This window comes from Rana temporaria, chromosome 3, assembly GCF_905171775.1.
Source record: "Rana temporaria chromosome 3, aRanTem1.1, whole genome shotgun sequence".
NCBI lineage: Eukaryota > Metazoa > Chordata > Amphibia > Anura > Ranidae > Rana > Rana temporaria.
Window position 1 is genome coordinate 43,677,472 of NC_053491.1, and position 15,833 is coordinate 43,693,304.

General features: G+C 44.8%; 2 protein-coding genes across 3 annotated transcripts in view; one reads left to right on the forward strand and one right to left on the reverse strand.

Annotated features, from left to right (window-relative positions):
* Positions 1-6,885, reverse strand: part of CIB1 (calcium and integrin binding 1) — a 41,956-nt gene extending 35,071 nt beyond the window's left edge. The window contains exon 1 of the mRNA XM_040342465.1: positions 6,740-6,885. Coding sequence (XP_040198399.1) covers positions 6,740-6,790 — 51 coding nt within the window. The 5' untranslated portion in view covers positions 6,791-6,885. The remainder of the gene's footprint in view (positions 1-6,739) is intronic.
* A 346-nt stretch (positions 6,886-7,231) lies between these two features.
* On the forward strand, positions 7,232-12,294 carry GDPGP1 (GDP-D-glucose phosphorylase 1). 2 transcript variants are annotated; one of them, XM_040342463.1, is made up of 2 exons: positions 7,232-7,340; positions 11,067-12,294. In XM_040342463.1, the coding sequence occupies exon 2, from the start codon at positions 11,104-11,106 to the stop codon at positions 12,265-12,267; it is 1,164 nt and encodes a 387-aa protein (XP_040198397.1). In that variant the 5' UTR covers positions 7,232-7,340; positions 11,067-11,103; the 3' UTR covers positions 12,268-12,294. The 2 variants fall into 2 exon arrangements, with proteins under 2 accessions (XP_040198397.1, XP_040198398.1); XM_040342464.1 differs by lacking the exon at positions 7,232-7,340 and adding an exon at positions 7,351-7,481.
* The last annotated feature ends 3,539 nt before the right edge of the window (positions 12,295-15,833 follow it).

Here is a 15,833-nt window from a genome sequence, read left to right on the forward strand (position 1 = left end):
TGCTTTTACAAGAAAGCTGACTGCCAGCAATACATCATAGCAGTGATTTACTTGTGCAGGGAGAGGCTGGACAGCGCTGTACACTTTCCCCAATGATGTCCTGGATGACGAAACGCATTGGTGGGGTTGGCACATGACATCAGTCCGCACCATTGGAAAGCATACTTGCACATAGTAGGAACTGCTGCTGGACCATGTCTCTGGTACAAGAATAAGACAACCATCTGTAAGCGCTAGATCAGGCACAACAATATGCCAGTGTTATATTAACCACTTAACCCCCGGACCATATTGCTGGTCAAAGACCAGAGCACTTTTTGCGATTCGGGACTGCGACGCTTTAACTGACAATTGCGCGGTCGTGCGACGTAGATCCCAAACAAAATTGGCGTCCTTTTTTTCCCACAAATAGAGCTTTCTTTTGGTGGTATTTGATCACCTCTGCGTTTTTTATTTTTTGCGCTATAAACAAAAATAGAGCGACAATTTTGAAAAAAATTTATATTTTTTACTGTAATAAATATCCCCCAAAAATATATAAAAAAAAACATTTTTTTTCCTTAGTTTAGGCCGATACATATTCTTCTACATATTTTTCGTTAAAAAAAAAAAAAATCGCAATAAGTGTTTATTGATTGGTTTGCGCAAAAGTTATAGCGTTTACAAAATAGGGGGTATTTTTATGGCATTTTTATTAATATATTTTTTTACTAGTAATGGCGGCGATCAGCGATTTTTTTTCGGTACTGCGACATTATGGCGGACACTTTGGACACATTTTTGGGACCATTGGCATTTTTATAGCGATCAGTGCTATAAAAATGCATTGGATTACTATAAAAATGCCACTGGCAGTGAAGGGGTTAACACTAGGGGGCGGGGAAGGGGTTAAGTATGTCCCTGGGTGTGTTCTTACTGTGGGGGGGGGGGGGGAGTGGCCTCACTAGGGGAAACACTGATCCTCTGTTCATACATTGTATGAACAGAAGATCAGCATTTCCCCTGCTGACAGGACCGAGAGCTGTGTGTTTACACACACAGCTCCCGGTCCCCGCTCTGTAACGAGCAATCACGGGTGCCCGGCGGCGATCGAGCCCGCCGGGCACACGCACGGGGGCGAGCGGGGGGGCGCGCGCACACGCCCCGAGTGGCCGCTCGAAGAGCGGACGTATAGCTACGGGCTCTCGCCCAGGAGAGCCGACCTGCCGCCGTATAATGACAGTGGCTGGTCGGCTAGTGGTTAATGTCATTTATTTATAAAAGACGGGTTTTATGCGATACTTCCTGTTTCTACCTCTGTATGAGTGAGCTTATATATTGGAAGAACAGAATGAACATGGACTACATTCTGAGATATACAAACCATATATACTCGAGTATAAGCCAAGTTTTTCAGCACATTTTTTGTGTGCTGAAAATGCCCCCCTCGGCTTATACTTGTGCCTGATCTTCTGGTACTGGCCGGCCATAGGTCCCCTGGACGCCAAACTCTTCTTCTACAAGCGTGCAAAGTTTGTTGTCCGGGGGACCTAAGGCCGGGGAGCACCGATTTTTCAAAACCGGGCACCCCTTCTATAGACTCCCATGTTAAACAGTAATTTCTCTGGTGACTTTGGGGATCCAGTACGGGCCGGTCACAAGTCCTCTGGACCCCAAACTTGGCACACATGTAGCCCAATAGACTCCCATGTTAAACGTCAGTCTAGTCATGGACACAGTGAGGCATGGGCACAGTGAGGCCTGCAGATGGACACCCTAGGCTTATATTCGGGTCAATCATTTTTCCTATTTTTTAGTGGGAAAAAATTAGGGTTGGCTTATACTCGAGTATATACGGTAAGCACATTGGACCTGATCATTAGGTTATGGTGTCTAGAGGTGTCCCACATACAGGGGTAGGGGAGTAATCACAGGAGGTGGGTATTTTTGATGACAGTCACCAATGAGAGTGTTTTAAAGGACACTGTGTGAGCGAACGGTTTGCACTGGATTCGTTGTTTGGCACACAGACGTTATTTGGTGGACGGCACAAGGTACTTGTAAAGAAGATTTATTGTGTTTGTTGGAGAAGGACTTTGCACATGAATTTTTTATGTCACAGAGTGTTGGAAAAGCACTAATAGAGGAAATGTATTATATGGAATGTGTGAGAAGCACTTGATGTGGACATTTTGTAATTTTATTTATCACAAAATGTATCAAGTTAGTATTTTTATTATGTTTATTCTTCGTTTTTTCTGTATTTATTTTTTGATGTTATATAGAATTTACATATTGTTAGTAGTGCTGTATATTTAGTTGCATGACCTTTAACCACTTGTCTACCAGTACCATTTATAAATGCTGGCTGTCGGCAAGGGCTTTTAACCCCTTTCTGCCAACCGCCTCCAGGCCCTTTAAGGGTTCAAAAAGCCGGCAGGTGGGCATCCGGGTCATGTGACCGCTGTGGTTTGCAGTCACATGATCAGAAAGCTCTCAGTCGCTATTCTTTTCCAGAACTGGTCTGGCTTGTTTTATGCTTTTTGGTAAAATCTAATCTGGCTTTTCTATTCTTTAGGCTTATGAATAGTCTGCACCTTGAGGCGAAGAACCCTCTGTATTTGCTCGTGTGAAGTCTCCTCTTGATTGTAGACTTTTACCTCCTGGAGAGTGTCCTTCACTTGTCTTGATGTTGTGAATGGGTTTTCCTATATCATAGAGGGATCCTGCAATCATCCACCACTGTTGTCTTCCATGGATGTCCAGGCCTTTTTATGTTGCTGAGCTCACCAGTGCATTCTTCTTTCCTCAGAATGTACCAAACTGTTGATTTGGCCACTCCTAATGTTGCTGCTATCTCTCTGATAGATGTGTTTGTTTTTAAAGCCTTACAATTGCCTGTTTTACTTGCATGGACAGCTGCTTTGAACGCAGCAAAAGATTCCAAATACCACACTTAGGCCCCTTTCACATGGGTCTGTCCATTTTTATGGACTCCACTAGCTCAGCAGAGATCGCTCTGTTGATCCCCACTGAGCCGGCGGATGACAGGTCCACCTCTGCTCACTGTGCAGGGACGGACCGGTCGGCGCTTCATTCTCCTCTGTGGGGGAACGGATAAAAACAGACTGCCTGAGTTTTCATCCGATCCAATAGACGGATGGAAAAATAGGGTTTCCATCCGTCTGGATTCAGTGGATGTCACAGACATGTCACCACCGACATCCATCAGTGGTCTGCCCGTGTAAAAGGGCCTTAGAATCAAGTCCAGACCTTTTATCTGCTTCACCCTTTCCCTACCGAGTCATTGTAAAATGACGTCGGTGAGAACCCTCATATGACGTCCTTGGCTTCCTGAGCGGCTAGGGGGGCGCGGGACGGCATGCGCCCCCGCCGTATTGCTCGGGACCCGGTGCGTGTGCCCGCGATGTCCGCCGGGCACCCACCATTGCCACCAGGACCATGGACCTGTGTGTTCCCAGTACAGGAGGAACACACATCGATCTCCTCCCCTTGCAAGTCCCCTCCCCCCTACTGGTAGAACACACTTTAGGAACAAATTAACCCCTCCAGCGCCCCCTAGTGTTAACCCCTTCACTGCCAGTCACATTTACACAGTAATCAGTGCAGTTTTATAGCACTAATCGCTGTATAAATGTGAATGGTCCCAAAAACGTGTCAAAAGTGTCCGATATGTCTGTCGCAATGTCACGGTCACCAAAAAAAAAAAAAAAAAAAAACGCAGATCGCCGCCAATACTAGTACAAAAATTTAAAAAAAAAATCCATAAAACTATCTCCTATTTTGTAGACGCTATAACTTTTGCGTAAACCAATCAATAAACGCTTATTGTGATTTTTTTTACCAAAAATATGTAGAAAAATACATATCGGCCTAAACTGAGGAAAAAAAAATGTTTATTTTTCATTTTTAACTGGGATATTGATTAACCACTTGGCACACAGAGGACGTCATATGACGTCCTGGGCTTTGTGGGGCTATATCTGAATGATGCCTGCAGCTAGAGGTATCATTCAGATATGGGCATTTTCAGCCGGCGATTCCCTACACCATAGGGCGGCGAAAGAGGGCGTGCCCCTCCCCCTCTGGTGTTTCTACCAACTCACCTGTGTGACCAGATGGTCGCTGAAGTCTCTATGATCATCGGAGGCCGGGCGCGATGTTATGACGTCACGCCCGGCCTCTGCATTCAAAAAAAGCGATGATTTTTTTTTTTTTTTTGCCTTTCCAGCCTAGAGGTGAGATGTGGGGTCTTATTGACCCCATATCTCAATGTAAAGAGGTCCTGTCATGCCATATTCCTATTACAAGGGATGTTTACATTCCTTGTAATAGCAATAAAAGTGATGAACATTTTTTTTTCATTTTTTTTTAGTGTCAAAATGTAAAAAAATAAATAAGTAAAATTAACAATAATACATTTTTTTTTTTTAAAGTTCCCCTGCCCCCGTGTGCTCGCACACGGAAGCGAACGCATACGCAAGACCCGCCCACATATGAAAATGGTGTTCAAACCACACATGTGAGGTATCGCCGTGAACGTTAGAGCGAGAGCAATAATTCTAGCCCTAGACCTCCTCTGTAACTCAAAATATGTAACCAGTAAAAAAAAAAAAAATTAAAGCGTCGCCTATGGAGATTTTTAAGTACCGAATTTTGGCTTCATTCCACGAGTGTGTGCAGTTTTGAAGCATGACATGTTAGGTATCTATTTACTCGGCGTAACTTCATCTTTCACATTATACAAAAAAATTGTGCTAACTTTACTGATTTTTTTTTTTTTTTATATATAAAAACTGCAGAGATGATCAAATACCAAATGAAAGCTCTATTTGTGGGTGAAAAAAAAAAAAAAATATTTCATTTGGGTACAGTGTTGCATGACCGCGCAATTGTCATTCAAAGTGCAACAGCGCTGAAAACTAGAAATTGGTCAGGGCAGGAAGGGGGTGAAAATGTCCTGTATGGAAGTGGTTAATAGATGATGAAATAAGGAAGGAGCAGCCCACACCTGGCCATAGAATTGCTTTTGATTCAATTGTCCAATTACTTTTGGTCCCTTGAAAAAGGGGGGGGCTGTTCTTAAAGGGGTTGTAAAAGTTTGTGTTTTCTCCTATGACACAGATGACAACATATAAAACCTGCCAGGGGTTATAACCCTCCTCTACTATATCCAAATGTTTTTACTTTAGTTCCACTTTATAGGAGAGAACCCAGGGGACAGCCCTCAGCCTGTCATCCTGATCCCTCCACTTCCACCTGGAGCCAGGATCAGTGACACCCACAGCCAGGCAGAGAGCATTTCCTGGAGCAGGTCCCATCAGGACACGTTCACTTTACAGACTTCAGTCCTGGAGCAGCCAGAGACACAGCGCACACTACAAGTCCCAGTATGCCCACTACAAGACACAGCGCACACTACAAGTCCCAGTATGCCCACTACAAGTCCCAGTATGCCCACTACAAGTCCCAGTATGCCCACTACAAGACACAGCACACACTACAAGTCCCAGTATGCCCACTACAAGTCACAGAGCACGCTACAAGTTCCAGTATGCCCACTACAAGACACAGCACACACTAAAAGTCCCAGTATGCTCGCTACAAGTCCCAGTATGCTCGCTACAAGACACAGCACACACTACAAGTCCCAGTATGCCCACTACAAGACACAGCACACACTAAAAGTCCCAGTATGCTCGCTACAAGTCCCAGTATGCTCGCTACAAGTCCCAGTATGCCCGCTACAAGTCCCAGTATGCCCGCTACAAGTCCCAGTATGCCCGCTACAAGACACAGTGCACACTACAAGTCCCAGTATGCCCACTACAAGTCCCAGTATGCCCACTACAAGTCCCAGTATGCCCACTACAAGACACAGCGCACACTACAAGTCCCATTATGCCCACTACAAGTCCCAGTATGCCCACTACAAGACACAGCGCACACTACAAGTCCCAGTATGCCCACTACAAGACACAGCGCACACTACAAGTCCCAGTATGCCCACTACAAGACACAGCGCACACTACAAGTCCCAGTATGCCCACTACAAGTCCCAGTATGCCCACTACAAGACACAGCGCACACTACAAGTCCCAGTATGCCCACTACAAGACACAGCGCACACTACAAGACCCAGTATGCCCACTACAAGACACAGCGCACACTAAAAGTCCCAGTATGCTCGCTACAAGTCCCAGTATGCTCGCTACAAGTCCCAGTATGCCCGCTACAAGTCCCAGTATGCCCACTACAAGACACAGTGCACACTACAAGTCCCAGTATGCTCACTACAAGTCCCAGTATGCCCACTACAAGACAGCGCACACTACAAGTCCCAGTATGCTCACTACAAGTCCCAGTATGCTCGCTACAAGTCCCAGTATGCTCGCTACAAGTCCCAGTATGCTCGCTACAAGTCCCAGTATGCCCACTACAAGTCACAGCGCACACTACAAGTCCCAGTATGCTCACTACAAGTCCCAGTATGCCCACAAGTCCCAGTATGCCCACTACAAGACAGCGCACACTACAAGTCCCAGCATGCCCACCTCATCCCTTTATACCCAAACACATATGAATTACACAGGTTCTGGGGCTAATTGAAAGCAGATGAGGCACCAAGTGAGTTTAATAATCACCTTAATCAGCCCCAGAAGCTGTGTAATTATTATGTGTTTGGGTATAATGGGATGACATGACAACCCCAGCAGCCCCTCCCCCCGCACACAGGTACCTGATACTCATTGATCAGCTCCTTGGACAGCTGGCTGGATGAGCCCCCCATTCCGGACTGACAGCAACTTCTCCCGACTCCACCAACTTCTTTCCGCAACAACTTCCGCCTCTGACGTCACCGCCTCCACTAGAAACAAGCTAGTAACATGCCCAGGGCGACCCTGCCCTGAAGGGGGCGTGAATGTGTCTGTGTGGGTGGGCCGGGGCGGTACCGCTGTGCTGTGATAGGACAGAAAAGAGTGGGCGGGGATAGGGTGCACACCTGTTTACAAGAAGCCGCTGCAGAGTAATGTGACTTGTACGAACCGGCCACGTGGAGGGAGGAACCATAAAGCGCATTGTTAGGGGGGGGGAATTAGTAGACTGTTATACATAGACACATTCTGTGTTACTTATCACAGGGATGCCAGCTACTAGAAATGACAGTGTGTGGTGTAGAAGGATAGAGTTGCCGCTGTAGGAATGGCGGTGTGTGTGTGTCTGTGAATGGGTCAGTGGTAGACTTTGGACACCCCTCATATGGGGAGTTGGTATGTTCCTACCCGGAAGTAAGCAGGTAGATGGTATGAATGTTGAGTTCCCACATCTCTATCACACAGGTGAGTTCCCTTCATATACACAGGCAGTGTGTGATTGGATAGGAGTGCTATGTGATGTGTTACATTGTATACATGATAATGAGGGTTGTTGTGTCAGGGGAAAGCTGTGTGCCTGGCTGGGGGGACTTACCACCTATTCAGGTAAGTGGGGGGAATGTGACCAGATTTCATGTTCCACAAAATAAATATGTCTGGAACATGATGGAGTTAAAGAGTTTATAAAAGTTATTGTTTTCCCCTTCAAAAGCACATAGAACAGCAATAAGTCAGACCATAGTTCTTCTTTATTACTATGCATTCAAATTTTTGGCCAGCAGGTGGCGCTTTAGCTGCCATTTTTATTCATCACCTTCCCTCCATTTGTTTTATGTATACAGAGCTCAATAGCTCAGACATTGACACAAAGAAGAGCATAGGTCATAACAGTGCTTTACCACCCTCCCCCACCTCTAAATACTTATGTTATTAAAGTTTTATTTACCACATAGACCCCTTTCACACTGAGGCAGTTTTCAGATATTTTAGTGCTAGAAATAGCGCCTGAAAACTGCCTCCTATTCATTGCAATGCGCGCTTTCACACTGGGGAAAAATTCCTGCAAGCAGCATCTTTGGGGTGGGTTGGGGGCGCTGTATACAGAACACTCCCAAAACATTCCTACCCATCCCAATGAATGGGCAGCACTTCCGCTGCAACACAGGAGTTTTTAACCCCTTTGTTGGGGTTAAAATCTCCCCGCTAGTGGCCGAAAAGCCAAAACCGCAGTAAAGTGCCCACAGAAAGTATTTTTTTTTTTACCTTAACCACTTAAGGACCGGACCAATATGCAGCTAAATGACCCAAGGGGTTTTTACAATTCGGCACTGCGTCGCTTTAACAGACAATTGCGCGGTCGTGCGACGTGGCTCCCAAACAAAATTGACGTCCTTTTTTCCCCACAAATAGAGCTTTCTTTTGGTGGTATTTGATCACCTCTGCGGTTTTTATTTTTTGCGCTATAAACAAAAATAGAGCGACAATTTTGAAAAAAATTCAATATTTTTTACTTTTTGCTATAATAAATATCCCCCAAAAATATCTAAAAAAAAATGTTTGTCCTCAGTTTAGGCCGATACGTATTCTTCTACATATTTTTGGTAAAAAAAATCGCAATAAGCATTTATCGGTTTGTTTGCGCAAAATTTATAGCGTTTACAAAATAGGGGATAGTTTTATTGCATTTTTATAATTTTTTTTTTTTTTACTACTTATGGCGGCGATCAGCGTTTTTTTTTTTTTCTTTTTTGTGACTGCGACATTATGGCGGACACTTCGGACAATTTTGACACATTTTTGGGACCATTGTCATTTTCACAGCAAAAAATGCATTTAAATTGCATTCTTTATTGTGAAAATGACAGTTGCAGTTTGGGAGTTAACCACAAGCGCTGAAGGAGTTTCGTTTCACCTAGTGTGTGTTTACAACTGTAGGGGTGTGTGGCTGTAGGTGTGACGTCATCGATCGAGTCTCCCTATAAAGGGGATCACTCGATCGATACGCCGCCACAGTGAAGAAAGGGGAAGCCGTGTTTACACACGGCTCTACCCGTTCTTCAGCTCCGGGGACCGATCGCCGCACTCCAGCGGCGATCGGGTCCGCGGGACCCGCGGTCCCGGAGCTTCGGACCGGGTACTAGTACAGGATGTACCTGTACGTACATGTGCCCAGCCGTGCCATTCTGCCGACGTATATGTGCAGGAGGCGGTCCTTAAGTGGTTAAGGACCTTGGGTGTTTTTCAGATTTGGCGTCTACAAGATTAAAACAGTTATTTTTTGCTAGAAAATTACTTAAAACCCCCAAACATTATATATATTTTTTCTAACACCCTAGAGAATAAAATGGCGGTCATTGAAATACTTTTTGTCACACCGTATTTGCGCAGCGATCTTACAAGCGCACTTTTTTTGGAAAAAAATCACTTTTTTTAATAAAAAAAAAAGACAACAATAAATTTGGCCCAATTTTTTTATATATTGTGAAAGATAATGTTACGCCGAGTAAAATGATACCCAACATGTCACGCTTAAAAATTGCGCCCGCTCGTGGAATGGCGTCAAACTTTTACCCTTAAAAATCTCGATAGGCGACGTTTAAATAATTCTATAGGTTGCATCTTTTGAGCTACAGAGGAGGTCTAGGGCTAGAATTATTGCTCTCGCTCTAACGATCGCTGTGATACCTCACTTGTGTGGTTTGAACACCGTTTACATATGCGGGTGCTACTCGCATATGAGTTTGCTTCTGCGCGCGAGCTCGTCGGGACGGGGCACTTTAAAAATTTTTTTTTTTTTTGTTTTCTTATTTATTTTATTATTTTTTACACTGAAAAAAAAAAATTGATCACTTTTATTCCTATTGCAAGGAATGTAAACATCCCTTGTAATAGAAAAAAGCATGACAGGTCCTCTTAAATATGAGATCTGGGGTCAAAAAGACCTCAGATCTCATATTTACACTAAAATGCAAAAAATAAAATAAAAAATGGAAATTTTGTCATTTGAAAAAAATGACATTTAAAAAATGTTGCTTTAGGAAGCATGGGCGGAAATGACGTTTTGACGTCACTTCCGCCCTGCTATGCTATGGGGACGGGTGGGGGCCATCTTGCCCTCACTCGCATCCCCACACAGCAGGAGAGAGGACTCGATCGCCCCCGCCGCTATCGACGGCTTCCTGTTCTTCTGTCTGTAACTCCACGCAGTAATGCAAGGCTTTCTCCCTGGTGTGGAGTGTCATGCTCGTCCCCTTTCTTGGACTACGGGAGAGTCAGCAAGTTCTCAATCTCAGGAGAATCAGAGATGAAACATATCCTCCTACATCAGTTGTACCTGTTTTATCTGTAGCCCTCTCTTCTCTACTATATCTGTTCAAAGTGTACATTTTACACAGCTTTTGTGAGCTTTAGAAGGCACGGGCCAGGATCTGATGTCACACACTGCACAGCAGGGAGTCATGTGTAATATGAGACCTGAGTTGAGGGAAAGCACACACACACCCCTCGACACAATCTCATAGGGAAACATGTGCGGATGAGGCTGCCGATTATATCCTGTGTGTCTTGAGCTCCCTTCCCATGTTCCACTTGATCCATTGGATCACCCATCAAAAGGGTCTCGCGCAGAAAGCACAAGAATGAGAGAAGAGAAAGAAATTGCGCTAAGTCCCCTTTCACACTGGGGTCACGTTCGCGGTAAAGTGCCACTCGTTTTAGCGGTGCTTTTCGGCTGCTAACGGGGGGGGGCCTATAACCCCAAAGAAGGGGTTAAAAACTCCCGTGTTGCAGCGTTTCCAAAGTGCTTTTCAGGTGCTTTTTTTTTTTTTTTTTAAAGGGGGTGGGGGGAATAGGGAGACTGAGGAGGGGGCTCAGAATTAAAGAGAACGTTGATAAACAGCTTCCTAAATCTCCAGCTCTCGTGATAATTTCAAAATGTGGTTTTATTCAATGTAACCTCTACTTCTAGACTGTAAGCTCTAACAAGCAGGGCCCTCTGACCCTTCCTGTATTGAATTGTATTGTGACTGTACTGTCTTCCCTGATGTTGTAAAGCGCTGCACAAACTGTTGGCGCTGTATGAATCCTGTATAATAATAATAGTACTTCTGCTTTTTTCACATTTGCTTAGTTTGCTTTTCAAACATTTTACAATAATCTGTTCCCTGCACTAAAATCTTTTTGTCTTAATAGGCAATAAAAGCAAAAGTACAGAGGAAGCTTTGTAAAGATGGAGCTGAAAGGCACAGCCAGTCTTAATGGAACTCCCGTAGAAGAATATAAATATTCCAATGAAGATTTTCTCATCCCAGGCAGCACTTGGCAGGAAAGAAGAGAGCATACAGACAATAAAGATTTCCTTTCTGCATTTGATAAAACTCTGAGATCAAAATGGACAGAGAAAATGGAGCAAGGGCTCTTCCGCTACCCGCTGCGGCGCTTACAGACAAGGATCCTGCCTGGGGGAGTGAAATATGTTGCACAGCTGAACATCAAGAGAGGTATAGAGCGGAGGAAACCTCAGGACATTAGAAGCATCAAAGAAAAATTCAATCCCAGCCAATTTAATTTTAGTAAAATTCGTTCGGAGGAAATTTTGTTAGAAATGTTCAGATCACCTCTAGAGAAGGGTGCTGGCAATGAGAGCCTACAGAGGAATGGCGTAGTTCCAGACAGGTCTGTGAAGAAAGACTGGCACAGCCGAACTCTCGTTGTCATCAATGTCAGCCCCCTGGAGTTCGGCCATGTCTTATTTATTCCAGAACCTTCTCTTTGTTTGAATCAGGTCCTGATCCCCGATCTGGCGCTGTTTGGGATGGAGTCCATACTTCTTAGCGGCCATCCTGGGTTCAGAGTTGGCTTTAACAGCCTGGGCGGGTTTGCCTCAGTAAACCATTTGCACTTACATGGGTTTTACCTGGATGAAGAGCTTGTGATCGAATCTACGTCCTGCAAGCCTTTGTGTCCCGATAGAAACTTCTACCTCCTGGCTGACTTCCCTGCTCCTGGCTTCTGCTTCTACACAGATGGGAAGGACTTGGTGTCTGCAGCTCAGCGGGTATGTGGAGCTACGGATTATTTTGTAGATAGAAACATTGCACATAACATCTTTATAACCCGAGGCTGTGACCCAGGACATGCGGGCTGTCCGGAGTCTAGAGAGGGGATCCGCGTGCTCATCTGGGCAAGAAAGTCCTGTTTTGGATCCAAGGAGGAATCGGCATTTAATGTTGCACTTTGTGAACTTGCAGGGCATTTACCATTTAAAAACCAAGAAGACTTTATGAATATGACGGAGGAGTCTGTTATCGGCATCATTAAAGAGTACCTCTTCTCGGAGGAGGAGTTCAGGATTCTGTCTATGGGATTAGTAGAACATTTAAAGCAGAAGTAAAGGCAAAAATACTTACCTGTGTTACAACGGTTCGATGCCCACGAGGTCCTTCTTCAGCACTGGTGTCTTTATTTTATTTTAATTTTTTCATGGCTTCTTCCGGCTGCTGGTCTTCGACTGTCCTGATTGGCTGGCACAGGATGATGCCACTCCTGCGCATGCACACACATAGGCAGTGTGCCGGAATGTAAACTGCTGCGTAGAGCTGCACGATTAAGGCTGCATTCACACTACAACGTGGCGTATTTTACCGCAAATTGCAATACGCGGTAAAATACGCCGCGATTACATACACAGAAGGGGTTATCTACATTGTTGGCTATGGCCGAACGTCAAAGCCGCCCGAAAAAAGGGTCCGGGACTTGTTTTGAGCTTCAGGCGTTTCGGCGTTCGGCGTGGAGATGTGAACCATCTCCATAGCCGACAATGTAAAATCACCCCTCCAGCGTATCAGGGGCTGCTGCGGCGTCGCGCTTCAGGCGTATATACGCCTAGGTGTGAATGGGCACTAATCGTCAAGAATCGTTATCGCAATCTTAACACAGGGTTTCATGATCTTTGGTATGCAAAGAATTTCCTCTCTGCTCTCAGCCAAAAGTCAAAGTCTGGGCAGTCTTCCAAGTTTTGAAAACATTCTTTATGGGTGGAATGTTAAAGCGGAGGTTCACCCCTACAATACACTTTTTCCCCCTAGATGGATGCTCGTTTTGTCTAGGGGAATCGGCTAGTTGTTTTAAAATATGAGCAGTACTTACGGTTTACGAGATGCATCCTCTCCGTCGCTTCCGGGTATGGGCTGCGGAACTGGGCGTTCCTATTTTGATTTACAGTCTTCCGAGAGGCTTCCGACGGTCGCATCCATCGCGTCACGATTTTCCGAAAGAAGCCGAACGTCGGTGCGCAGGCGCAGTATAGAGCCGCACCGACGTTTGGCTTCTTTCGGCTACTAGTGACGCGATGGATGCGACCGTCGGAAGCCTCTCGGAAGACTGTCAATCAAGAAGGAACGCCCGCTCCCGAAGACCCATACCCGGAAGCGACGGAGAAGATGCATCTCGAAAACGGGTAAGTACTACTCATATTTTAAAACAACTAGCCGATTCCCCTAGACAAAACGAGCAGGAATCTAAGGGGAAAAGAGAAAAAAATTAATAAATGGGTGAACTCCCGCTTTAAGTCTAAACATTGTATCAATTTGACTTTTACATCAGAGGAATAGACTTTTCTGTATGTAAATTAGGAACCTTTAATCACTTAAACACCAAGGGCCAGATTCATTTACCTGCGCTGCGGCGTAACGTAACTCATTTACGTTACACCGCCGCAACTTTTCAGCGCAAGTGCTTGATTCACAAAGCACTTGCCTGTAAACTTGCGGCGGCGTAACGTAAATCCGTCCGGCGCAAGCCCGCCTAATTCAAATGGGGCGTGTACCATTTAAATTAGGCGCGTTCCCGCGCCGAACGTTCTGCGCATGCTCCGTTAGGAAATTTCCCGCCGTGCTTTGCGCAAAATTACGGCGCCCCGACGTGTTTTTTGAACGGCGACGTGCGTTACGTCCTTTCGTATTCCCGGACGTCTTGCGCAAAAAAAAAAAAATGTAAAATTTGACGTGGGAACGACGGCCATACTTTAACATGGATGGTCTAATTTTACACCACCTAAATAGCACTCGTAACTTTACGACGGCAAAAGCCGACTAGCGACGACGTAAGCGAATGCGACGAACGCACGTACCTTCGTGGATCGCCGTAAACAGCTAATTTGCATACCCGACGCGGAAAACAAGGACTCCACCCAGCGGGCGCTGAAGAATTACACCTACGATCCGAAGGCGTACGAAGCCGTACGCCTGTTGGATCGAAGCCTAAAGCCGTCGTAACTTGTTTTGAGGATTCAAAACAACGCTACGACGCGGCAAATTTGAAAATACGCCGGAGTATCAGTAGATACGCCGGTGTATTTCGACTGTGAAACTGGCCCCAAACCTTTTTTCTGACAGCTCTTTTCAAGTTAAAATCATTTTTATTTTATTTTTTGCTAGAAAATTACTTAGAGCCCCCAAACATATATATATTTTTTTTAGTAGAGACCCTAGAGCAGGGATATGCAATTAGCGGACCTCCAGCTGTTGCAGAACTACAAGTCCCATGAGGCATAGCAAGACTGACAGCCACACGCATGACACCCAGAGGCAGAGGCATGATGGAACTTGTAGTTTTGCAACAGCTGGAGGTCCGCTAATTGCATATCCCTGCCCTAGAGAATAAAACGGCAGTTGTTGCAATATTTTATGTCGCACTGTATTTGCGCAGCGGTCTTTCAAATGCAATTTTTGGGGAAAAAATTACTTTAATGAATTAAAAAAAAAAAATAGCCAGTAAAGTTAGTCCAATTATTTTTGTATAAATCTAAAAGAATTTACGCCGTTAGAATCGTGATCTTTATTCTAAGCAAAAAAAATCGTGATTCTCATTTTGGCCAGAATCGTGCAGCTCTAACACTGATTGCCACTACACTTATTAAATGAAAAAAGATTGGGAATAGAGAAGGAAACGGAGGGAGGGCTGAGAAAAGAAGGGGGGAAAAAAAGAAAGGGAAGGGGAAGGCTAGAAAACAAAGGGATAGCACTCACATGGGCCGCATCCGTATATATAGTGGAAGAAGAACAATAACTGCAAGTAGATTGATGGTCGGACTTTGAGGCCAAGGAAGTATGTTAAAAATACAATTTTAATATCATCATTATAATACAAAAAAAACACATGGTAATAAAATACAAGTACAACAAATGACCACTGTATACAAAATCCTTAGAAGTTGCCGACGCACGTTTCGCCGTGGGGCTTCTTCAGGACCATAACAAGGATTTTGTGGAATAGTGTGTAACAGAGAACAAGTAGTTATATAACAGATGGTCTCTCAATGGGTGCATCCATAGGGCACGTATAGTAGGCGGTATAACAAGATCGATAGGGAACTTATCCTCAAATTTTGAAAGGATCTTGTAGTAACTTTGAGGTCAAAACAAAATTCAAACTTGAGTTGGGCGTCGCAGGTATAATTACACGTCATCTGTACTAAAATGAATGACCCTGTGGCCAGCTGGGACAACAACCTTCGCATTAACAGCAGGGCAAGATACCATCCGCACAAAATAGGTCCCCAGTGTACTGGTTCCTATGCTGGACGTCAACGTTTGAGCCTATAAAGGTAGTATCAGGCAGTTATCCGAGCGTTAAGTATGTGTCCCAGGGTGTACACCTACGTTAACACAGATCACAGTTGGGGGTCTTCCAAATGGAGCCTTGTGAAAGGGGGGAGCCAGGACCATCAGTGTCCCCAGCCAGTGGAGCCCCGGTCCTTGCATCAGTGTCCCCGCTCGTCGGACACATAGGGGTGGAGGGTTGGCGGCGGCTGATCACTTCCCTGTGTTCAGTATAGAGGTATAACTTGTATAAATCGTCTTTATATTTTAAAAACTTTTTACAGAATAAAAACAAAAACAGAACACTCTGCTCACACTCTACTAAAAATTGATGCTGTTCTATTCTGCTGCAAAAATG

What these genes read in the sequence shown, in the direction of transcription:
- GDPGP1 (XM_040342463.1), top strand. Translation starts at nt 11,104, where the DNA reads ATGGAGCTGAAAGGCACAGCCAGTCTTAATGGAACTCCCGTAGAAGAA.